Genomic DNA, 25,352 nt, shown 5'->3' on the forward strand with positions numbered 1-25,352 from the left:
GAGGCAGTTTATGTGGCTTGCATAGGACTGCTTAATTACGTGACACTGTCTTTGGTCATCTCGTTGCAAGAATTTTTCACAGGGCTACGATATGTTATTCTTTGCAGATTTCCCATTGTATGTGGGCTGTGTTGAATGTGAGTCACACTCAGAGTAGACCTGCTGAAATAAATGGACATGACAAACTTGGGTCTATTCATTTCAGTGGTCTACTCTTGAGTAAAATGTTTTGCTTTCTGACTTTAGTTGTGCTGAACAAGTACAGGTTCACTGTTGGAAGGAAATCACTGGTATGTTGCTGTTTTCCTTCAGATTGCATGGGCTTTAAATAAAGGAATTAAACCAGACTATAAGCAGTATTGGGATGTAGAATTAGGCGTTACCTACATACCATGGGGCAAAGTTAAGCCTGAAGATTTGGAAAGCTTCTGTGAAGGAGGAATGCTGGACAATGAAACACTTAGTCCTGGTAAGAGATAAATATATGGAAAACAAATAATTATTTAAGAAAAAGTCTTACAAGTGAAATAATTTGAATCTGTTAAAAAAAAGTCACTTGTTTTACTCTGCTTGCTTTGGGGTGGAACTTTAGGAGATGCTTGTAAGTAGAACTTCACTTGAACGTGAATCCCCTTGGAGTGTGAAATCTAATTCAAACATAAATTCTAATACTTATTTGGTAGTGTGAAAGAGGGCTGATAATTAGGGAATAGCGAAGGTGTTTATTCAGTCAATTTTTACCTGATTTGATGCTTCTGTACCTGCTTGTGGTTTGGAATGCAGCTCCTAGTCCAATTACACCCATATGCAGATACTGCAGTACAGTTTCAGTGTGGACAAAAATAGTTATATTTAAAAGAATTTGATAAAATTTATATTTTATGGTGAAATCCATATTTTACATCAAAATAGTATGCATAAAATTTAAATGCAGAGTTATGTGTGCGCTCTTTTAGGAAAAAAAAATCACATAAATGGAGCTGAATGGGACCTATGAGGGGCTGCAGGACAAAGAGGAGTGTGAATTTTGGTTGCATGTGCAGTATTGGATTCTACCCTACGTGCCTGTTATAAAGATAGATAATGGGGCTGCAAGATAAACATTTCAAACAAATCTGTGCTTTTGCTGAACAAACTATATGTGCACATTCCAAAAATTGTCTTTTGTCACCCTAAACAGATTCAGATAGTATTTGTGATTGCCATTGGGACAGATAAGTGGGTTGGCCATGATGTATACATATCATCAGTTAATGCATTAATTAAATTAATGCAGACTTTACACTTGCATTGTAAGGCAGAAATTGAGATTAAATATTTTGCATTCTTGTAATTGATGTTTATATATTTCCTGTAGAATGGAAAGGAATTCCAAAAAAGTCAGAAAACCAAGTAGCCCAGAATGGAGGCGCAGGAGACGCTGCACATAATGAACAAACTTCTCCGGTTGCTAAAAATATGTCCGTTCAAATGCCTGTTCCTATGCCCACACCAATAACAGTGCCTCCACCACAGGTAAGTTGTTTTTCTCCTTTTGATTTCTCATTTCTGCACATGGAAATTTTAAAGCTTGGTTCATCTTGTTGTTGAGAAGTAAGATGCAATTTCATGCACTGTTTTGACATGCTGACACACATACCATATGATGGTATTACAGTACATCTTTTACATGATGAAAATTCACATTTGAAACATACAGCAAGGTTTAGTACTAACTAAAAGTATACCTGATACATAAGAAATATCAGAATTAGTTGCTTTGAAGGCGCATTCAAATGAAGAAATCACGTGGTACAACCTGTTATAGTATCTTTGTTGTGTCAAAAAGCAATGTGAGAATTTAGCTTTAGATTGATTAGATAAGGACTATAAGTTTAACTTAACCTGATAACTTGTTGACAGATTGGTTAAATGATGGCAAAACATGCAGGGCCATCAGCACTGAAACTGTTGATTTATGTGTTAATTTCATTAGTTGAAAAGCAAACTTCATTGAAATCACTTCAAAAACACTTTCAAACAGTTCTTACAATTGTGCATAATATCTGATAAATTAACTGCTCTAAGATTTTATGCAAGTAAAATTGTCTTTCTCTTACCCATGATCAGTCCAATTATAGGTCTTTTATTGAAGATCCTATGCCAAGAGGTGAAGTTTAACTGTACAATCTAAAGATACCACTTAAAAGCAAGGAACTCTTTAAATCAGCTTTAACCAGCCTGTTACCCTCTAGATGTTTTAGACTATTTGTCCCATCGGCCGCAGCCAGCTTGGTGGTGCTGGCTGAAGCTGATGGAGTTGTGGCCCAAATTGTTTTGAGAGCATCAGGGTGAGAAAGGCTGATTTAAATGCTGCTGGAGCTTTCTGTATTGCTTTTTATTCAGCACACAACAATGCAAACACATTCTTCATTTTTAAAAGTAACTTTTCTCATTATCTAATGGCAGATTCCGAAATGACAACTACAAAGAAAGCTCCTTGTAAACGTTTGTGGTTCCTTATCTCCCATGTAAATGATTCCACTGAAAAAGAGTTTTAGTAAGATACAATGTCTACACATTATTCAGAGAGAGAGAGAGAGAGAGAGAGAGAATTCTAATAGTTGGCTCTGTTAAAATGTCACACAAAGTCTTCATGCTCAGTAAGTCAATATCTATGGGTAAAAAGCTGTAGAATTATTGGTGAGTAACTTTTTTCATTCCACTGTAGGTTCCACCACACCAGCCAGGACCTCCAATGGTTGGTACACTTCAACCACCTACATTTACCCCTCCCATGGGAATGCCACCTCCAGGATTTGGTCCTGGAGTTCCACCTCCGCCTTTTTTGAGGCCTGGCTTCAACCCAATGCATTTGCCTCCAGGTAATTAAATATTCTCATAATTTTCATACATATGAATTGTGAATCTACTACAACCTAGTGACATCCAGATATTTTGGACTCCAACTCCCATTATCTGTGACCATTGCCATGCTGCTTTGGGTGGATGGGAGATGTAGTTCAAAACATATGTAGGGCATCAAGTTGTGGAAGGGTACTCCTTTCCTTTTAAGGAGAAGAGAAAACTCCCTGGAAAAGACCCTGATGTTGGGAGAGATTGAGGGCACAAGGAGAAGGGGATGACAGAGGATGAGATGGTTGGACAGCGTTCTTGAAGCTACCAGCATGAGTTTGACCAAACTGCGGAAGGCAGTGGAAGACAGGAGTGCCTGGCGTGCTCTGGTCCATGGGGTCACGAAGAGTCAGACACGACTAAACAACAACAACAACAACAACATCATAAAGGATTTCTGTTGTAGTGATGCTTTGTTATTTCTGTCTTCATAGGTTTCCTTCCTCCTGGACCACCGCCACCTATTAACCCCCCAGTTTCAGTTCCTCCGGTCTCTGTTCCTCCTTCTCCAGGAGTAAACATCCCAAACTGTAAGTCTAATTTGTTATGTTATTAAAGTTAATGGTATTGCAAGCGTATGCCATTTAAAATATCTCTGTTAATATCACTGTTCTAGCTACTGTGGCCAATATAAATGAAGACACTACAAAAGACTCTTCTGTGGGAAACCCCATTCCAACAGTAGTTTCTGCACCTAGAGGAAATGCTGAAAATGCAGATGGCTCCAAAGGATATCCAAATGCTCTGCCACCTGTAACTTCTACAAGTATCTCAGCTTCTGTCACCCAACCAGTTCCACTCCTTGGTAAGTTCACTTTTCAGTTGCTGGATATATATGTGCTTTTTCTTTCTTTCAAAAGTACTCATTCTACTTTGTCAATAGTTAGGAAGTCAAAATTTTAGAAAACAAAGTGTTTTCCTTTGTAATTTGGTGGGGAGTAAAGCATTTAACGGTGCAAGTACCCACTATAAATAATGAAAGATTGAAGCAGTGATTCAGTATTGAGAAATGATTATGTTAGGTACGTTTTAGTAAAACAAATCCAGGGGACTCAGGAAATATATAAGCAGATTCAGGGTTCTGGGTTTACTTTTGCCAGAGATGGTTTTTTCCTGGTCACCAATGGCTGTGTATAGAAGTATCTGAAACCATGAGTCGGTGTAGGTGTGTAGATGACCCTGAAGATGAACTGTTTTCTCCCTGCCTTTATTCCTTAAAATATTCATTCCCGCATTCTGCATTCTGCTGTCCCCTTAGCTTCTGGGATAACATCAGGACTGGGGGAGAAATGCATGTCTCAGGCCTCTCCATAGGCCACACCCCCATTCAGGCTACTCTTTCTCTCTTCAGGCCACACCCCTCTCTGGCCATTCTTTATGCCCTCCTCCAGTGTTTTTGGCTTGCTGGAATCTGTCCTTAAACTATGGTAAGGACTCTGGATAGAAAAGTATGTGTACATGCAAACAGAAACCTCTCACTTCTGTATAGCTGGGATGAGGTTTACTATATCAAGATAAGAGTCACATCTGTTATTTCACCCACTTTTGCCTCTGACCCCAACCACTCACATGCAGCTTCCAGAATGTTCCCCTAGAAGCAATTCAGCCCTCAGATTGGAAGCAGGGTCCCTCCCTCTCACTTAGGTCCTCTCTCCTCCATGTTTCAGGATATATTGGTATGTGTAGGTTTGTATGCATAAGTTTGATTTTTGTTTTCAGATACTTAGCATGTTTATCTGCTCAGCTACATGGCATTTTGAATAATAAAAAAACCATTTTAAACACTTTCTAAACTCAGAAGAATGGGCAAGTAGCTTTATGGTTGACACAAAGAGCCAGGCAATTAGTGGTGTGCAAAACATCTCCTGAAACCCAGAACAGGTTTCTCTTGAGCTCAGTTCCAAGCAGCAGCTTGTACGTTTGCCCAAATGCAGTGAATGTGCTCACAACTACAATTAGGTACATCTGTACACATCCTAATATAGACGTCTGAACCTGAGCATACAAGAAAGATGTAACCATCTAATGCCATTGCTACCATTTCTTTCCTTCTACTCCTCGTCTGTTTCCTTATGTAAGAATTGTCTACCATTTTGTCACCTGAATTTCTCACCAGTGCAGACTTGCATTCCATACTCTTCCACATTTCCAGGAAAGGGGATAATGCATTGAGAGTGGGGTTCTTTTTGGCCCAGACTGTCTTTCTAGAAGAATTCATTTATCACACAACTCTCAAATGTATCACGATCATTTGCCAAATCACCTGAATTACTGCTTCCACAACATTTTTGGGAAAGCTTTGCTAAAATTGCACTTCCTTGGTTTGAAACCTCCTTATTTCCACTTTGGAATATGCTAGCTGTTGGCAACCCACTGTGAATATTTTCCACAGCTTCGGTTGTATATGCAGCATTCCAAGCACAATATTGTCTTAATGTGCCATATACAAATGGTTAATCAATCAATAATTTTATTTGTATGCCGCCTTTTCAAAGTCAAAAGGATGCTGAAGGTGGCGTGCCACATATACAAAATTACATAACTACAAACATAACAAAAGTAGTCATAAGCAATAAACAAAACATCAAAAGGTACACAAACAAATTGAATGATTTCCATGTATATCAAGATCCAAAATAGAGATTCAAAGAATAAAGAGCAACAACAGTATCTACCCTGCCTCCAATAAAACGCCTTAAACAGTACAACTGCCTGAGATTCTGTTCAGCAGCCTCAGCTTTTGTAGCTGAAGTCAGTCAAGGCTCTGCCCTCCCAGGCCAGGTGGGAAAAGCCCTCAAGGCAGGGAGCAGGTCTTCCAGGACTCAAAGCCAAGATGGTTGGAAACCACATATAATTGTACAAGCATAATTGTTGTCATCAGTGATTCTGTGTGTGTGTGAGAGAGTGTGGGGTGGGGGGAGAGGAGATAAAATAAATATTTTTTGTAAATGTAAAAAATTACCCAAATGTCACAATGCCTGGTCTTGGGAAATATTCTAGGACGACAAATTCTATAATCCCTGGTACTGTTGTGCTACATGAAAATCTGGAGGGAATTGAAATGTTTCCTTTTAAGCTATACTGGAGCAAAGCAGTTAAGGGACTGATTAAAAAACATCTGTGCAGTTATGCCTGGAAAGCTATATAGCTATCCGGCTGAGATATGGGACCTCAAGTGTTTTAACAAACTTATTTCTCTAGTTGAGGTGACTACATTCTACACAAGCTAGATCAACATATCTAAGTTTACTTAAAGTAGTGTTCAGTTTTATGGGGAATGGTATGAGGACCTGCTTGACAGATCACAGTTCTGAGGCATTGCAGGTGGAAATTGGTAAGATAAATTTCCCTGACCTCTGCATGGAATCGGACATGTAACAATGAATTCAGAATACCCGAACATCTTGAGCCTAAAGAACTGCAGGAAGGCTATCAGCAGTAGATGTCATCAAGACTACCAACTATCCACAATTCATTTTTCTCCAAACTGTTTCTATCAGCTTTCTTGCTTGCTTCCTGCAAGCATTATATAAATTCTGAAATTACATGGCAGGCTTTGAAGGAAGGAAGGGAGAAAACTGGGTGTCATCAATATACTGGAGGTACCTCTCTTCAAAATTGACACCTATCTAATGCTTTGGCATCTTGCACACATTGAACATAATGGAGGTCATATGACATACTGCAGTAATGATACCAACAAGAAGTACATTATTTGGGCCTCTCAGAAGTCTTGCAAAAAGCAGTGATTAATACTTCAGAGCGAGCTCATGCTCACGACACCTTGTATTCACTTGATCGTTATATCAGTGGTCTTTGAAGTAGAAATTTAAAAAAACAAATCTGTTGATTACTTAACATGAATGGCTCAGGGCACAATCTCAGTGTCATATCAAGTTGTGCTCAGGAGTTGGATGAAGCGCAAGAGTATATGAATTGCAAAGGCACCACCAGCTGGCAGTCTCTTGAAAGGAAGATGGAATTTGCTTAAGTGAAAAATAAAAATGCAGAGAATCCACTCAAGATTTTACCTTCTTAATTACTGGTTTTCATCTGTCAATATGAGTCTTGACTCCTGTGCACAAATGCTTGCATGAGTTCTTCCAGGTATCCTATCTGGTGGTCATATTAAATGAAACGGATGTATTTAAACAGGGTTGGCCTGAGCCTTTCACATACAGTTTGGGTAAAGCAGAGCATCAGAGGATAGTGTACATTTCCAAAGATGTCGGTCTTAATTTCTGCTCTCAGTCTGATGAGGTGTAGAATGTCTTGATGTTTCAGAAAGCAAATCCCATTCCTTCATGGTCGTTTGCAATATTCACTGTTGACAAACAGCTGCCATTTAATGAAGTTGTATATACTGAATAAGTTAAATCAGACTTGATCCAGATTTTACAAAGTGAGGCATGGCCGAACAACTGCTGCTATATGGTTGGAGCCACATGCTGCGCCAGTGTTGAAAAATACTGATGTGGTTGAGGCATATTATGTGGTCCCTGTGCTAGCAAAGTACGCCTGGAAGCCTGCCACTTTTACTGGCATAAGACCTTGTATACAGTCTGCTGGATCTACATATCTGCTCTTGAAAATGAGCCTGTGGTTTGGAGACAGCCCAGTTCAAAAATGATTTTCTAGCAGCAGTATCCTTGCATTTATAATACCTGAATCCTGTTTAAGAGCAACTGGGTTCCAAAACCCTATGTATATTGTGTAGTTATTTCTGGGTGCCACCAACAACCTAAAGGTGTGTAGAAAAGGCTTCTGCTAGGTCTTTTATTCAAGGCCTGTAAAAGCTAAACTAGTTCTATGCAGTAATTTTAATGAAAACCTTTCACAGATTTTTAAAGTTGCTGTGATTTTAAATAGCATATAAGTTCATGTTTTAAAGGCTATGAAATCATAACTTAAGGAAATTTTGAGGAACGTAACTTAATCTGAAAGCTGCCTAAACGGTACAGGGGGAGAGAATCTTCTGTACAGAGAACAACATGGAAGAATTCATCACACATGAATGGAAAACAGGAAGATTCTTCTGAGTTGCTTTTGCTTTGGAGTATCTTATGTAGACACATTTCTGGCAACATTTCAAGCATTTTCAAGTGACATGCCAGCTCTGCCATGTAGAAATGTGACATATGGAATATAATGTTTTCCAGATGTGTCAAGAAAAAGGGTCCTAGATTGCTGTCATTTTTACAGATACAGTTCCAGAAAAGTTGGGGGTGGCTGATCCCCCAGGTAATGTTTCCACATGGGAATGCGGATTTGATAGCTTAAAAACATTGAATTGCAAATAATCCACAGTTTTATGAGTTTAAATGATTAAACAAGTGTGTGATGTAACTGAATTGAAATATACATAAACATTGGTTCACAACACCACATTGTTTCTGTAAATGTTGACAGGAAGTAACTGAAATTCTACACTAAGAAAATATGAACTCTGCAACCTGCATGAATTATGCAGCTAAACCATATACATAATTTTGTATAATTTATTTTGTTCATGATCCGAAAGGGGAAGCATAAGGCCTAGGTTCCCCCACCCCTTTGTTTTAAATGAAAACCGATAATCTTGGGAAGCTTGAATTCTGTGCCTACAATCACATTCTGGTTTCCCCCCTTCACTCGAATGGAGTCACAGCATGCACACAATCCTATACAGATTTTAAGTATATCTTCTAAGATTCCTGTTGCTTTTCAGATATTCAAAATTCTGTGATTGTTCAAAGTGATAGGAGTTCAGTTACAGTACAATTTCCAACTCAAGGTGACTGATAACATTACATTATTACACTATTAGATTTTTGCAAATTGTTTCTGGGTTAATATCTGAGTTTTTATTAATGTTTTCTCATTTGAGCAGCCTGCGTTAATTAATTTGTTGGTCATGTGTTTCTTTTTAAAAAAACATTGAGAGACTTGAGATAAATGATGAGGCACTCTGGGAGGGGGGAATTATTTCAGTTACTCAGTGATACTCAAGAATTATTTTGTTCAGCTTGTCAAAGACATCCCATAATTGTGAAGCTATCACTCTGCTAGCTGAAGATTCCATATCAAATGATATAACACACAGTTCTTCTGGTTGCATTCTAATCTATGAATTTCCACAAATTTTCTTTTTAGTTTGTCACCCTTTCTGTTACTTGTGAAATGTGTTTCATTTATGTTCTGCTTGTTACTTAATGACTTACAATGAAATGAAAAAGTTTTTGTTCTAAGCCAGCACTAAAAGTAATTAAATTTTGTTGACTTTTTAAAACTAAAAGTTTATTAAATGAGTAACAGGGAAGTAGATTTCAGAAGACTATGTTGATCCTGTTATTATCTGAGTACCTTAGCCCAGGATTGGGAAGAAGTAGGTTGGGATCCACAGGTAGCGCTCTGTGTGAACTGCAGTAGATTGGCTAAGATTTCTGTCTCTCATAACAGTCCCTGCAAAATGGCTCTCCTCACCCCATAGTATATTGCTGAAGTGAGGATAGCTTGAGGTAATGAGTGGATGTTTGTGTTGAAGGATTATGAACTCTGTTCAGTTCCGATGCTCAAAACAAAGTCCTGGGCTCCAAATTATTTAATTCTAAGTGTGTCTTTTGCACCAGGTTCCAGTTGGTGGAACTTGAGGTCCCTACTACAAAACAAAGTCAGTCCTGCAAACCTGATGTCTGCTCACCTCTGCCTTGCTGTATTTTATATAGATCCCCACTTTTCATACCCCAATTGTTGTTTAGAGAACTGGTTCTTTGCCTTATTCTTCCATGACTTATTTGCCAAGGGTTCCCCAACCACATTTTATGTGTTCTGCAACTATCACACCCCTGTGTTCCACATTCAGTACAATGTTCAGTTAGCATATTATCCTCTGTGTGGCACATGAGTACTGCGACTTTGGCAAGGGGGATAATCTTGCTGCTATTTTTCACTCCCATCTCATGAGATAGGTGAACACTGAAATAAGTTCATGTGTCTTCTGTGTATTGCTGTGTAGCACAGAATTCTTAAAGAAATATGGAATTGAGCTTGGGGAATTGAAAATGCACATCTACACCTTAGGAATATAAGATTGCTGATCCCTGAAGAGTTGGAAATTTTATATAAACACATTCATAAGTTTAGCAGTAGGAGACCCTGACTTGAAAGTGCACAAAAACTCCTTGTCAACCCCCCAAAACTTGTAGGAATGCGGGGATCGAGTCTGCTACAGAAAAATGTTCAAAGTACTTGACCGACCAAATCACAGCAGGATTACAAAGTTCTTGGAAAGTGTAGCTGGGAAATACTATTGTCTTGGATACTGCAAGAAAACCTGCTTGTGTAAAATGCATATGGGCTGTGCACTTACCCCAGTGTGAAAGAAATGCACCATGACTTCTCAAAACAATGATTATGAGAACTGGCCACAAGTCTTATAATTAACAGGAAACTCTGGAACAGAGAACAGATGTGAATGTAGTATTTCTCCAAGTCAAAGCAAATTGTCATCACCACTATAGCTTTAATGTGTCTAAAGCATATTCAATAGTCATCCATCAGTAAACAATTTAAAAAACCATTCACAAATAACCATACACAAAAACAATAACTTGGTCCAAATGAGTGTATTAGCACTGTATAAAGCATGGTTTCTGCTGTAATGGCCAGTGCACAAGAATGTTAAATTGGGTAAGAATGGTGTGCAAGCTTTCAAGTTGTAACTTCCTTGCCAAGTCAGCCAAGTTGAAACCAAGCTAAAATTCTGTTGGAGAAAAAGCTAAGGTAGCTTGTGCCAGATATAATCAGTTCAAGCAAATAATTACAAAACATCATCTCTGTGAAATATTAACTAGCAGTGGATTGGGCTCGCTTACCTTTACTATTTAGCAAGCATATGAACTTTAATTCCTTGGCATGGCTTTCAAATCAGTGAATTTTTAATCCAAGGACAGAAATCTGAGAACTAGGTTTGTGCTAGGATAAATTATGGCCTAGTTCGTAATCTTTTCTGCATTGCTCTTGATATTTCAAGAACTGTTTGGATTCACTACATTGTTGCATTTCAGATATTTGGTGGTATTACAGCAGTTGGTGCATATTTCATCTCTTAGTTTCATTAAGCCTACAGGTATTTTCGGTTTTATTGTTCTTTAGGATAGAGCATGAAAACTTGCTGAACTCTTTATGTTGCGAATGCCATTTAGCTGTCACTTTTCCTATCATAACCTGAAAATGACTCCTAAGGGAAGTTTACTAGTGAACTCTGAGTAAATGGCATGTATTGCTACATGGGAAAATAAGAAGCTTCCACTTCATGGAACAAATCTTATTATGACAAGTACAAGAGGAACTTATAAGATAATTCTGTTGCGTATTTCCATCCCTTCAAAGGAGTGTTCTTTGCTTCAGCCAGCCTGTTCAGACTGTGTGTGGGTCTGTGTGTGAGGGGATGGTGAAATGATGCACACTCTAGCCTTTCCCAGCAGTTCTGTATGGTCCTAGAGGGTTTCCGTTTGAGACTGGCTCAAATGTGGGAGGAATTGGATGATTTTTGACAGCAGAAAATGGAAAAGATGTCGTCCCTTTTCTTCCTCATAAAATATCCCTGGATAGTGTAAGGAGAAATGTAGCACATCCGCACACCAAAAGTAAGCATGAATCCCCAACCCTATTCCGTCCCTTTAGAATATTATTTACAAGCTCTTGGGGATTTGAGCAGCCCACTTCATCTTCTCTCTGGGTTCCTCTGTCTTAGTTACTCTGAACCACAGAATTAAATGATGACTTGCATAGTTTACCTGACGTTGGCTCATCTGTTGTTGGATTCCAGTTCTCACCAGCCTCAGCTTAGCATGGCCATTAGGGATAATGGAAGCTGAAATCTAGCAATATCTGGAGCTCCACACACTAGCCTCACCTGTTTTAAACCCTCTCCCCTTCTCCGGGGTGGAAAATTTCAGATTTTTACTGTAGCTGATTGAGCAGTAGCTTGGCTTCCTACCCCCGCTTCCCAAAAGTAGCCGTAGCAAGCAAGAAAAATGACTGTTGTGGCTGTTCCATGTGAAACTGTAAATAACATCCCTAAAACTGGGTGGCCTAGTTTTTAGTATTATTTCTGCAGGCTTAATGGTCATTAAAATTCCATAAAACTTAGAAACTCACAAGTTCTTGCAGGCACATTTTTAAAAAACGTTTAGAATCTTAACCTAGGTAGAATATATATACAAGCTACTTCCTTATTTTTAGTGGCTACCTTTGGTTTCCATACCAATAGGCATTTGACCAAAGGGACACGGGTGGCACTGTGGTCTAAACCTCTGAGCCTCTTGGGCTTGCCAATTGGAAGGTTGGCAGTTTGAATCCGCGTGAAAAATACTTATCAAGCTTGTTCCTGCTTAAAGGTGACAGGAAGCTGAACAGTTGCCAATTCTTTAGAAGCTTACTATCAACCTACCTGGAAGACTCTTAGTAATATGAATAGATTGTCAAAAAGTGTGAGTGTCTGGAGGCGGTTGGAGGATGGATGGCGGCTAACAGATTGAGGTTGAATCCTGACAGGATAGAAGTACTGTTTTGGGGGGACAGGAGGAGGGCGGGTGTGGAGGACTCCCTGCTCCTGAATGGGGTAACTGTGCCCCTGAAGGACCAGGTGCGCAGCCTGGGAGTCATTTTGGACTCGCAGCTGTCCATGGAGGCGCAGGTCAATTTTGTGTCCAGGGCAGCTGTTTACCAGCTCCATCTGGTACACAGGCTGAGACCCTACCTGCCCACGGACTGCCTCGCCAGAGTGGTGTATGCTCTGGTTATCTCTCGCTTGGACTACTGCAATGCACTCTATGTGGGGCTACCTTTGAAGGTGACCCAGAAACTACAACTAATCCAGAATGTGGCAGCTAGACTGGTGACTGGGAGCGGCCGCCGAGACCACATAACACTGGTCTTGAAAGACCTACATTGGCTCCCAGTATGTTTCCGGGCACGATTCAAAGTGTTGGTTGTGACATTTAAAGCCCGAAACGTCCTCGGTCCAGTATATCTGAAGGAGCGTCTCCACCCCATCGTTCTGCCTCTGCTGAGGTCCAGCGCCGAGGGCCTTCTGGCGGTTCCCTCACTGCGAGAAGCCAAGTTACAGGGAACCAGGCAGAGGGCCTTCTCGGTAGTGGCACCCGCTGGAAAAAGGTTTAAAATCTGCAGGACTAAAAGACTACTATGCTTTTGAGCATACATGTCGGATGAAATGTAAGGCCATTTTGGAGAGAGACCATTTTGGGTCTAATCAAAGTTTGTTTCCTTTAGTACAACTCTGATTTTGTTATGTTAAAAGAGGTTAAAAATAACTGCTGGTTGCTATTCTGGGGAGGGAGTGGGGACTCATACTTTCATGTGTTCTCTCTCTCTTGGAATTGCTAGAAGAAATACAAATTTATTTGCCTGTTCTCTGCCCATTGCATTTGCTGCCCGTCTACTTCCGAGCCAGGTTCAAGGTCCTTGCATTTATGTCTAGGGCATCTTCTGGGTTTCCATATAACCCAGTGCAGTCACTCAGATCCTGTGCCATTGGTTGTCTCTCAGGTTCGCCAAGCTCATTTGAAATCAACACAAAAGCGAGCCTTTACTGTCATCGGCCCAGTCCTGTGGAATAGATTCAGCAGGCACCTTCTGTTTCAAGCTTTGTAAATACAGTGGTACCTCGGGTTACATATGCTTCAGGTTACAGACTCCGCTAACCCAGAAATAGTACCTTGGGTTAAGAACTTTGCTTCAGGATGAGAACAGAAATCATGCTCTGGTGGCGCGGCGGCAGCAGGAGGCCCCATTAGCTAAAAGTGGTGCTTCAGGTTAAGAACAGTTTCAGGTTAAGAATGGACCTCCGGAATGAATTAAGTACTTAACCCGAGGTACCACTGTACAGATATTTTTTCTATTTCACCTGGCTTATGCCAGCAAACAGGAAACAATGTCAGCTACTGTTGTGCTCTCTTGCACCTCTGTTCAGAACTAATAGGAGGGTACATACCCAGTCCAATGAAATATGAACATTATGAGGGGGCTAAGCCAGTACAAACAGGAGCTAAGCAGGAAAAGCAGAACCAGCCTGTCATGCATTATGGATTATTGTTTTGTATTTTTACTGAGCCCTTTCGCGGGTGCCATAGGCAGTAATGGTGAGCACACTGGTGTTTATGCCCACCATATTGGCAACCTTTGAGCTGAATACACTAATTCTCATCTTTGTATATGTGTTTGGTATTTGTACGTTTATTTTTTTTATCCGACTTTGAGCTTTATACGAACCCAAGATGTGTGTGCTATGCCATATAGATGACATGCAGAACTGACTTTGTAGGACTACAGTATAAAAAGTTTTGGGGGAGGAGGCTGCAGAAAGCAACTTTGAACCATGTACACAAACAGGGGAGTTAATTTATTTGTGATGAAGTATTTCATTTCTAACAAAAGCCCTCCCTTCTGTTGCATTTCTTTTAACTATATTTGGGTATGATTCATCTAAACTGGAGCACTCTTTAATCCTACCAAATGCAATGGGAGAGTTACCTGCTTAAATATATTGTGTTAATAAATGGGACTTAAATGAGCTTAATGTTGAGTGAAAATGCTGGTACTAAATGGGGGAAGGCAGTTGTGTTGGAGCAAAGGTTGGTTGATGGAAGTCAGGAATAAGTCCAGCAGTGTATGAATTGCTTAGGGGATTGTAGGTTGCAGCTTTGCTGGAGCAGCAGAAAAATAGAACATATATTGCATCCATTTACAACTTTATTTCTTTTGGTTTGTCAGGTACTCAAGGAGTTACACCCAGCCCTGTGATTGGGCTACAGACACCTTCCACGGGCCTTTTGGGTGCACGGCCTGGTTTGATACCACTCCAGCGACCCCCAGGAATGCCACCGCCTCATCTGCAACGGTTTCCAATGATGCCACCTCGGCATATGCCTCCCCATATGATGCACAGAGGCCCACCTCCAGGCCCAGGAGGTTTTGGGATGCCTCCGCCTCATGGGATGAAGGGCCCTTTCCCTCCACCTGGCCACTTTGCAAGGCCTGGTGGAATGCCTGGAGGGGGGCCTGGTGGACCCGATGATCGAGATGGAAGACAGTTCAGGAATGACAGGCAGCCGTTTACTCCAAATAGAGACCAGGAAAGGTTTGGAAGGAGGTCTTTTGGAAATCGGATAGAAAATGAACGGGACCGCTATGGTAACCGCAATGACGACAGGGATCATGAACGCCTTGGTAATCGTGAAAGGAGAGAATGGGGAAGAAGAAGCCCTGAACGTGATAGACACAGAGACTTGGAGGAACGAAATAGGCGTTTCAGTGGACAGAGAGAGAGAGATTCTAGAGATAGGGAGTCTCGCAGAGAAAAGGACGAAAATCGAGGAAAGGAGAAACCAGAGTTGACAGACAGGGTAGATGGTGTTAAAAACCATGAACCCCAGAGCAGCAAAGTGGAAAATACAGACTCTGTTCCAGAACTTAAAAAGGGGGAGGCTGAACCCACAGGTGCAAAACCTGCTGAAGAGTTAACATCTGAGACTACCTCATCTCTTGAACAACCTGAAGAGTCTACTGGCTCAGTCACAGAGGCTCCTCGCTAGACTGGAATACTTGTCAAAAAAAAAAAGTGACATTGGAGTGTAGAGCTTTAGAGTTGTACAGTATGCTGTATATTTGCTTTTGCTATTTCACAACTCCTCCATAGTTTATGGGATATGTAAGCAATTTGATTGCTTCCCTTCTATTTAAATAGCTACAAAAATAACACAAAAGAAATGAATAAACCATTACCCTTTTTTTGCTGTAACTTTTTAAAAGTTTTGACTTTAAAAAGTTTACAAGTCAGAATTAGAAGTGCTATTTTTTTTAATTTAAGTGAAGGTAACGGTAAAAGCTCCTAAAAACAAATAGGGATGTGTTTTTAATAAACTCTATTTTCATAACAAACTTTAATGTGTGCTATTCTTCCTACACTGCACTGAAGTGGTAAAGGATTGTTCAACATCTTAAAGTTTGAACTGTTAATGCTGTACTGGAGTCTAAATTAGACTTTGTTTAAAGCTGTTAAAACATGTTTGTGTAACAGTTCACAAAAATGAAGTATATGTGGTAGTTATGTTCTTAGATTTCTGAATTTTAATTAACATGACTATTCTAGATGGAAAAAATAGTTCTTAAATGTTTCAAGAGGAAACCTAGTGTTTGCAGTGAAATCACTTTTATTTGTTTTTGTTTTTCCTCACCATCCAAGAGATTTTGTGGTAAATGTTGCCCTAAAAAAAGTTCAACATTGCGTCCTGTGGAAAGCACACCTTATTTTTTGTAATTTAATTCATTGTGTTTTTGAGGGAGGTAAGGCACCAAATTGCCACTATATTCCAATCTGTTTTTGAATGTTCTCTCTCCTGTTTTGTCTACTACATAACTACTGTCAAATTGCTTGTAACAAGCTAGAGGAGCGAGTATTGACTTATTAGCTCCTCTGCTGCATTCTGAAATGCAGGCAGTACTTGGCAAATTGAAAAATTACATCACCCCATGGTTTGACATGCTCAGTTCAGTTACTGTTCCCATTCAGATGAGTTTTCCCCCTTAATTTTTTGGGAAGTGGAATGTGAGGTAGGTAAGTTATCTTGCAGTGGTAGAATAAAGAGAAACTTCATATACTTGTGACATCGCTTTCCATGCGTTGACCTTTGTTTCTATGCTAGTAGCCACTTAGGAAATGCACCAAAACTCAATTTAAAAAAAGTTAACTATTTCATGAAGTAGGAAACTGAACAGGCATGAAACTGCTTTTTGAAATTTGACATCGGTAACTTAACTCTTAACACCTACGGCTATGATTGAACATGATCTTTTTACAATTAAATTATGCAGGCTAGGTAGAGAATATCTTCCTCCAAATTCTATGGAGAGTTAATTTAAACTGTGTTAGAATGTAAAGCCCAAGTGAGTAAGATTATATAATTTGATCCCCATGTTTACTGACAGTAGTTGTCACTGTTACTTTGAGAGCCAGTATGTCATCTGCCTTGTTTTTAACACAATTTGACAAAGCTATTGTCAAGGTTTATTTGAAAATAAGTACAATATACCCAAGCTTATTTCAAGGCAACGCTGCAACCTAGAGGGATTCAGGTAAGATTGCCAGTCTTGGTGAGCAAGGGTGTAACCTGCTCAAGCATGTAAACAATTGCCAAACCTTCAAGAGAGCTATATAGAAAAAAATGTGCTGTGTGCCTCTTGCATTAAAGGGCTTTAGCCAATACCCTTCTCCAAAGCAGGCAATCACATTAATATTGACATGTTCAGCACATAGCATTTACCATTTATTAAGCATGTTCATCTGCAATATCTACCGCTCTCACTTTGTGTGGTGCTGTTGGTATGAATTTCTACTAAGGTTAAGAGCTTTTGTTAAAATGTCAAATAGAATATGGCAAGTATGTATAGCAATAGCTAGACATGGTGGAAACAAGTTTTTTATATGCACAGTAGCCCTCTACAGCTATGCAGCTGAATAGCTCACTATACAAAGCTCAGTTTAGCTATTTCAGATAGCTCAAAGTGGTTGTTGCTGAGACAAGACTGCTCCTGTAAGACCATACACTATCAGTCTCCCTATATGTTTTCTATGAAACCCAAGCTACTCCATATTGCCTAAATAAGGAAGAATATAAAGATTTAGAACCTGGCTTCTACAGGAAGTAGGAATGTCTACTCTGTAGCTATAACTCACAATCCCAAGATACAGATCTTTTAAATAAGCCACGGCATTCTCTTATGTCCTCTCCAACAGCTCACAAGAAAGGCAGACGCGGCTATCTCACTTGCAGCAATTAGTTTGTCACAGATTATGTTTGATTGGAGTCAGTAACAGTAGACTTCAGAAGCAATTTTTCATTTAATGATTGTGTTTATCTACACTTATCTGATGTACTGGAATCGATGAGAAGTCACCCCTCCCCATTGGAAACGCTGATGTGAGAACTCACTAGGTTTATACCATATTTAGAGCAAAGCATTCAGAATCAGGGTTCTCTCAAGCTAGCTTGTTTATGCCACCATCAGGTAATTTCAGTTGTCCAGATGTGATTAGATGATGAAATCAGCAGAGGACTTTACCACCTCTATCAAAGTGAACTGGCGGTGCTTTGGTCCATCAAGGCAAAAATTCTTGAACTAATGTTCTACTGCCACTTTAATTACAAGGTATACAAAATAAGACAACTTATTGGTTTAAACCCCAATTAACAGAGCCGTAAGATTAAACAGTTGCTTTTTATCCTAAACAAAGCCAAATAATTGCTAGTTCTATAGGTACATTTACATTCTGCATGTAGGTTTTGGTATACAGTGCCACTGTCAAAGATCTTAAGCCTTGGCCAGTCCAATCACACCACAAGCTAGACGAGCACCAGCATTTCCAGTTTTCTTGCTCTCTTCATTTCCTCCTCTACCCAGATCATCAACTTTTTCATGAACCTAAAAAGGGATAGATAAGGTGGAGATTATTACATTAATAAATAATTTGAGGGAAAGTAAGTTTCAACCACATGGTGCAAATGGTCCAAGGCAGGATAAATACTATACATCAAATAATTAGTAATCTACAAATATCATAGAAATAACTGTTAGGAAATAAGTTTTTTAGGGGTAGTGGCTGTGTATTCCCCACAAGGCTTGCTGCCACTCTATATGTAGTGCGTAGAGTACCCATAACAGTCAACCAGATCTGGCTAGCTTCCCTATTAGGTTGACAACGCTTCCAAATTTGCACTTGCAGTTGAAAAGAACCAGCACCTCACCAAAAGCCTGTACTGAGTAGTGTATAGCAAAATATTTTAAGCGATAATTTTACAGCAGAAACATCTGCAGCTCTGCCCAAGTACATGCAATATTATAACGAACTGCTTCTCAAGCTAGGCTGAGAATGAAGCTTTGGAGCAAAGTGAGGAGCTCCTTAAAATACCTGGGATATTTCTTCACCTCAGAATTTATAGCAAGACTCTGATCATGTGCAGTAATGCTCAGAAGAATTCCAGGCTTCCAATACGCTTTAGTCCATTTCTGGTGCTGGTGATGCCCAACACACCTACATTATGTAAGCAGGCATGTCTAAGGAGAATCAGAAGCAGCAACTCTGTGCCAAGACCTCTAGGTCAAAGTACTGAAGCAAACCATCCACAGGTAAAAAAATTATATTGATGTATTTTTCCAGAATTTGTAGGGAAGTTGCTCAAAGAAATACTTACCACCATAGTACGCCCGATAATGCAATGTGGCCCCGAGAGAGAAATAATATGGTCCTGTATTGATACTGTTGCTACACCTGAACCATCTGCAGTCACATTTCCAAGATCACCAACATGCCTGGAATAGTTGATTTGATTTTATAAGCAGAATATGACCTGTAATAATTGCTAAATGCAGTTGACTGAGGTGCTACTGTGACACACCACTGCTGAAACATACAAAGCTGGTGCTTTTCAGCTTCAATAACAGGTACTTGAAATATACAGACAAGTGTTAAGAGGATATTATAGTCAGCTCAAGCTGTCTACCCTAATTGTAAAAACTTCCACCAGTGTAACATGCAGTTATGCCTAAAACCACATTATTGCTACCTGACAATAAGCCATCACTAGTAAAAAATTATAGAAAGTGATTGTTAATATTGGACAGTTTAATTTTTCCTGTTAAAGCCATTGTTTTGCTGAGTTTTTATCATGGTCTAAATACTGGAATTTTCGACCCATGTGCTTCCAACAGCTTCAAATGTAATGGCAACACAAGGAGAGGGATTTAGAAGTGTACAAAATTCCAGGGAATTCTGAAGAGTTCAGGTGGGGTCCTATATGTAATTTAGAATGGCCATTTAAACAAACGAAACTTAATTGTAATTCACATGTACACAACTATTGATGCCTCTAATTGTATGGCTGTATTTTGCTTGTTCTAGTAGTGCCTGTATTAACATTTTTATTTTATGCAATGCTGAATAAAATATATGCAGGACAAATCTTTCTGTCTTCGAACTAGTGTAACACAGACTGTAGCACCCTAAATTTAGAAATTTAACACAGGGGACAGGGTTCTTCACCTTAATGTTTTCTGTGCTTTATTTTAAATTATTTAATTTGAGAACACATCAGTAAGCCTTTTGAATAAGAAGCAGTACTCGACACATCTATTCATCACCTTTTTACCAATTCAGGAGGCTAAAAATTAGCTGTTGCCTTTAAGCCCTCCACCCCATCAGACCACTCTAATTGACTGTGTTGCAGCAAAAAATCACCGAATGTTCGCTAAATGATTGACCAACAGAACAGTTGCATAACAAGGCAAGTTTGACTTATATTCTTAAGGTCTATGGACAGAAGTATCCTTCAGGAATGAACTGAGGAACCAAGTGAGCTGGGTGCCCACAAATTATGAAAGCCAAACAGGCATCAGGAAGGACGAGCTATGAAGTAGGATCTGAGGAATGAATAGCAGGTGACAGAAAAAGGACACCGCAGGGAGACAGGAAGCCTTGCACAGTGTCTACAAACTGAAAGAGGTGTGGACCAGCAGTAGAACAGTAATACCCAGACACAACTGGCAGACTGTGCCACTGAAGAGAGCAACAAATAAGAAAACTAAGAAAAATGAGCATTAGTTCTTAATTTCTCCAGCACTAGTACATACTCAGCTAGGAGTCCTTTTAGACACTATTGCGTGAATAAATAAGGGACAGTTTTCTTACTGCTAATTTCCAGTCCAGTTGTTTCTATAGTTATCCTAGAAGTATTACGGTAAATATAAAAAAGGGATGCCCCAAAAGTGAAATGAAATACACAGAATTTTAGGCCCCATCTACAGTTTTACATTTGTCTGCAGCACAGGAACCTATCCTAGTTCTTCACTGTGTTGGGAGATAATACAATGCACAGTTACTTGATGGGAAGCAAGCCATTATACTAGAAGGTAGAAGGTACTTCAAGATCATACACAAATAGGAAACTGTTTTATACTAAACCTTTCTTCATCTTCTGGTCCACCATGAGTTTTCCCCTCAGGATTGAAGTGAGGGCCTGCACTGGTACATCCTATAAGAAGTTACCTGAAGTCAGTCTTTTCCCCACATGTGTCACATTATGCAAATCCATATATGCTAGCTCTCAGGACTTAGCCTTAAACTCTTTTTCTTTATCTTTTATAAACAAGATATTTTATCAGGATGCTTATGAACATAATCTAACACAATTTAAATTAAAAGTGTGAGGGAGAAGATTGTCATAGTAACCTGTTTCCCTCCCTTTAGAGATTTGAAGAGTTCCTGTGTTTAATGCCTAGGCCAGTATCATGCACATCACAAGCTAAATACAAAACTGCTTCCCCAAGAGTGGAAGTGTATTTATTGCTTAGCAATCTAATATTTACATTCTTAAGACACTATTGGCCATATATGTTTCTGTTGTTAGAAAACATTTTGTAGGTTGTAAGAGCAAAAGCAATAATGTTACCGTTTGTGTTGTCTCCAAATTCATGGACGTGGAACCCATGTTTTCCTGGAGTTAGCCCACTAATACTTCCTGAAACAGTTACAGGTCCGTTACCCTGAAACAGATTAGTATGAATAGAAAGATTCAGACAAACCATTTTAAAGTCCTTCCATCTCCAAGGAAAATGACATTGTACAGAGGAGAAAACTGATTCTTCAAGCAATACAAGCTTAAGTATGATCCTACAGTAGAATGTTGGCATGGTACTCAGCATGAACCTAGAAAATCTTACTGTCTTCATCTGAAGGCAGCCCTGTTTAGGAAAGCTTTTAATGTTTGATTACTGTATTTTAATATTGTGTTGGAAGCCGTCCAGAGTGGCTGGGGAAACCCAGCCAGATGGGTGGGGTATAAATAATAAATTATTATTAATTATCATCATCATCATCATCATCGTGCCTACAGTCCCACAACTGGATTTTGGTGGTGTATCAAAGAGGTGTATTTGTTTGGAAACTTCTTATGTACACCTTGGTCCAGATAAGTGCCTCTCCAGTGACAGACAAGGGTATGATGCATGCACTTATGCCAAAACCAAGAATGCAAGGTTTACACCTGCTATATGGAGAGCCAACATGTTAAATGCTTTTCAGTGACCTCGATGGGATGCCTGACATTTAAAGCTGCTCATAAAGCAATGCTCATAACCAACAGCAATTCAAGTTGCTTAGTAAGTGTACATTTCGTAAACTACTCCCTAGGATGCATTATAAACTTCAAACTGAAGATACAAATCAACATTTTGTTTCTGATTAAACTAGATTTGTTACAATGCTGCTTTGAGTAGCATTTTATCTTATTGGATTCACACAATCTCATTTTAATAAATGCATTCAGAAATGAAGCATTTCCCTGATAAAATGGTTAAACCTGACTTTTCATTACCGCTGATAGTTAATTATATTTATCTCCTGCAATTCACAATTATAAGAAAGAACCTGAGGTCATGCATATGATGGAGTCTCTTGCTCTCTGGCAGTCAATGACCATTCAGGTTCCAGACTCTTCCAGAGGGAGGGGGCAGAAAAAGCTGCTAATGTATTTCAGGTGTTGGCTGACGGTGAAACAGTGGATCCACTGTAGAATCTTCTGGCATAGCTGTTTAGTCCAACAGCAGTATTATTTAAGGTAGGCAGAAAGTGATATGCCCCATTTCAACGAGGGCCTCCTATGTTAGTGGTAATATAATGAAGTCTAGACAACATGTCAAAGGTGCACATTGGTGTGTTTTTTAATTTTCTGGTTAGCTGTTTAACCAGATAAGCATGCACATTAAATAGCCTTGGGCAAAATATTTTCACAAACTTAGCTATGAATGATATGCAAGTCTGTGCTTACATTCCACTTAGGCAAGTATTTATCCCACATCCTATTTATGTTGACTGTGGTTATTCACTCACTTCAGAGATGATTTGTTCACAACAGCAGGATACTGCTACATTAAATTAGAAATTGCATAGGATGCAAACCTGCTGAGGATGACAAGATGTAGCTTGAACTGTAACAAATAGTTTCCAGACTTCCACACCGCTACATAAAAAATATTATATGGAATCCAACAAAATCTCTACACCAGTATACAGTACATGAAAATTAAAGAGTATTTTTTACAGGGATATAGTTATTTGGAATAAAGGCTATGTTGTAGTTTGTAAGATGTAATCTATCTTGAGGATCAAATGATCAAAAAGCACAAATGTTCAAAATCATTTTCATCCTGCTTGCAATGGACTGCACTGCACTGTTGTCAGTGAAGTCTCCATAGAAATGTCTAAAAGCATGCAGCAAGTATTTCCAAAGATACAGCAAAGTCCCTCAAATAGTCAAGCACCATCAGAACTTTTGGAGCCTAAACCGTGACACTAAAGGTTAAGGTTCAATGAATTCCATACTAGTTCTGAAATATACTGCCAAATGCAACAATATATAAATAATTCTCTTCTATCAAATTCCCATGTGCTCTCTCACTTAATATATTTGAAACTAGAAATAGTCATGGTGTCAATAAGGCAGCAATAGTTGACAGGGTACTGTCCTGTTGTTCCCCAGCCTGCCCAATGTTCAGGAATGATGATCAGGGGCCACCACACTGGCTACCCACCTGCCATAATGTATTGCTCTGTATATTACATTTACAGTCCTGCTAATACAGTAATATAGGCCGGCTCCCATGGCCTATAGAGCGAGATGAGCATGCAACCCCAGAGTCGTCCATGACTGGAACTAACTGTCAGGGGTACCTTTACCTAATACAGTCTCTTTGAACCAGACATGCTTTCTTCATAGTTAAAGGTAACTAGAGTAACAGATCTTTCTAAATGCATTCATACTATCATCTAAAGCAGCTTTAAAAAATATATTTATACATTTATTAAAACCTACAACACATAAAATACACATACACAAACTTTCAAAGATATAGCACAAAGATCCTCATTCACTATTAAATACTTCATAGCTATGCTTCTGTCCTGCTATTCACATTATTTCAACGACGCGTTACATTTTCCCCTAGCTTATGCGTGTACATCACATGAACAAAAACCTAAGTAAATTCAGCAGAGGCTGCAAAACCTGTTTGCCCAGGAGATTAGAGTTCACAATTCTCACTCTTCTTTTTTCTCCCTCAAGTTGGTTTAAGTTACGCTTTCCAGCAGCCATGACTCAGCATATTGTCCCTTTTCTTTTGGGCAGGGAGGACAGAACCTGATTTGCAGCACATCCCCCTTTCTTTGGCTATGTATTTAATAAAGAGAAGGGAAAGAAACAGGTGCCCCAGAGCAGCTGTGGGCAACGTTTGCCCAACGGTGGCGCCAAGGAGAAGGGAAACTGGCAGCCTGAAAGAGCCGAGATACTCATTCTACTGGTCCTGACGGAGGAAGCGAGTTATTGCACCTCAAAATACCTGCGGGTTTAGATTTTATGCAGAACTGGAACGAACCGTTTCTCCTTCCCTAGAATCCTCCCCCACGACTTCCATCCCCTAAAAAGCCCCCGAGTTAGCTCTTACGCTTTTTGTTTTGTAAATGAGCTAAAGTTCATTGGAACTCGCCCAGCTACCTTTTATCTAATCTGACCTCTGCCCGCCGCCTCTATCGGAGCCAGGTCACGCTAGGCAGAGGCCGCACGAGAGGCCTGGCCTGATGCCACAGAGCCACGGCGCCTGCTCTAGCTCCCACTGCTCGGCCCAAGGCTGCAGCCCCAGAGGCGGCTCCGTTACCCGACGGCGAACCCGGCTGACAGGAGCGGCCCTGACTCCGGAGGGGAGGGCGGCCAGCGACCTTCAGCGCGCAGCTAATATCTGAGTGGGCGCAGCAGCCTCCTCCCGCCTCCCAACCCAGCCGCCTCGCGAGGGAAAGCCCGGCGGCGGCGCGCAGCCTGGAGCGGGACCAGGCGGGCGAGCAGCCTCACAGCGCCGGACACCCCGAAGGACGGGGAGCCGCTCCCTCAAGCCCGGCACTCGCCTTCTGCTCGAAGAAAATGACGCCTTTGACGGGGGAGTCGCCAGCCATGACGCAAACAGCCTTCTGCACCGCCATGTTCCCGCTCGCCTCAGAACCACCTCCGCCGCCGCAGCGCGCACGAACCTAATACCACGCACTCGGAGCGCTTGCGCGACCTCAGCCGCAGTCCCCTCTCGCGTCGCTTTCTTATACCCTCCGGTTAGAGTTCCTCCCTCCCAATCGCGGCGCTCGGATCGGCTTCTACGCCCGCCTTCGTGAGACGAGGCGGCCAATCGCCCGGCCGACGCTCTCCCGCCTTCTCCAACCAAGGGGAGAGAAAAACCTCGGGCCCTTTATCCGAGCCAATGGCAGCTCGAGCGCCTTTTCTTAGTCAGAGCCTCGGCAGTGCGAGGGGCCCTTGGCAGGCCTCCTGCCCGGAGACGTCTGCTATCTCCCGCCCTGTGTGTGG

At 40.4% G+C, this 25,352-nt stretch overlaps 2 protein-coding genes across 3 annotated transcripts in view; one reads left to right on the forward strand and one right to left on the reverse strand.

Annotated features, from left to right (window-relative positions):
- The window catches only part of SCAF4 (SR-related CTD associated factor 4), a 46,760-nt gene extending 30,923 nt beyond the window's left edge, over positions 1-15,837 (forward strand). For both annotated transcript variants that reach the window (XM_083500332.1, XM_083500331.1), the window contains exons 15-20: positions 313-469; positions 1,358-1,515; positions 2,711-2,864; positions 3,330-3,425; positions 3,512-3,700; positions 14,671-15,837. In XM_083500332.1, the coding sequence (XP_083356458.1) occupies positions 313-469; positions 1,358-1,515; positions 2,711-2,864; positions 3,330-3,425; positions 3,512-3,700; positions 14,671-15,491 (1,575 nt within the window). In that variant the 3' untranslated portion in view covers positions 15,492-15,837. The remainder of the gene's footprint in view (positions 1-312; positions 470-1,357; positions 1,516-2,710; positions 2,865-3,329; positions 3,426-3,511; positions 3,701-14,670) is intronic.
- Positions 15,838-18,076: 2,239 nt separating this feature from the next.
- On the reverse strand, positions 18,077-25,116 carry SOD1 (superoxide dismutase 1). Its single transcript, XM_083500399.1, has 5 exons — positions 24,905-25,116; positions 21,402-21,495; positions 20,915-20,984; positions 19,149-19,266; positions 18,077-18,378 (listed from the first exon to the last, which is right to left on the reverse strand). The coding sequence occupies exons 1-5, from the start codon at positions 24,977-24,979 to the stop codon at positions 18,268-18,270; spliced, it is 468 nt and encodes a 155-aa protein (XP_083356525.1). The 5' UTR covers positions 24,980-25,116; the 3' UTR covers positions 18,077-18,267.
- Between the last annotated feature and the right edge of the window lie 236 nt (positions 25,117-25,352).

Source organism: Podarcis liolepis, assembly GCF_965112155.1.
Source record: "Podarcis liolepis genome assembly, chromosome: 4".
Taxonomy (NCBI): Eukaryota; Metazoa; Chordata; class Lepidosauria; order Squamata; family Lacertidae; genus Podarcis; species Podarcis liolepis.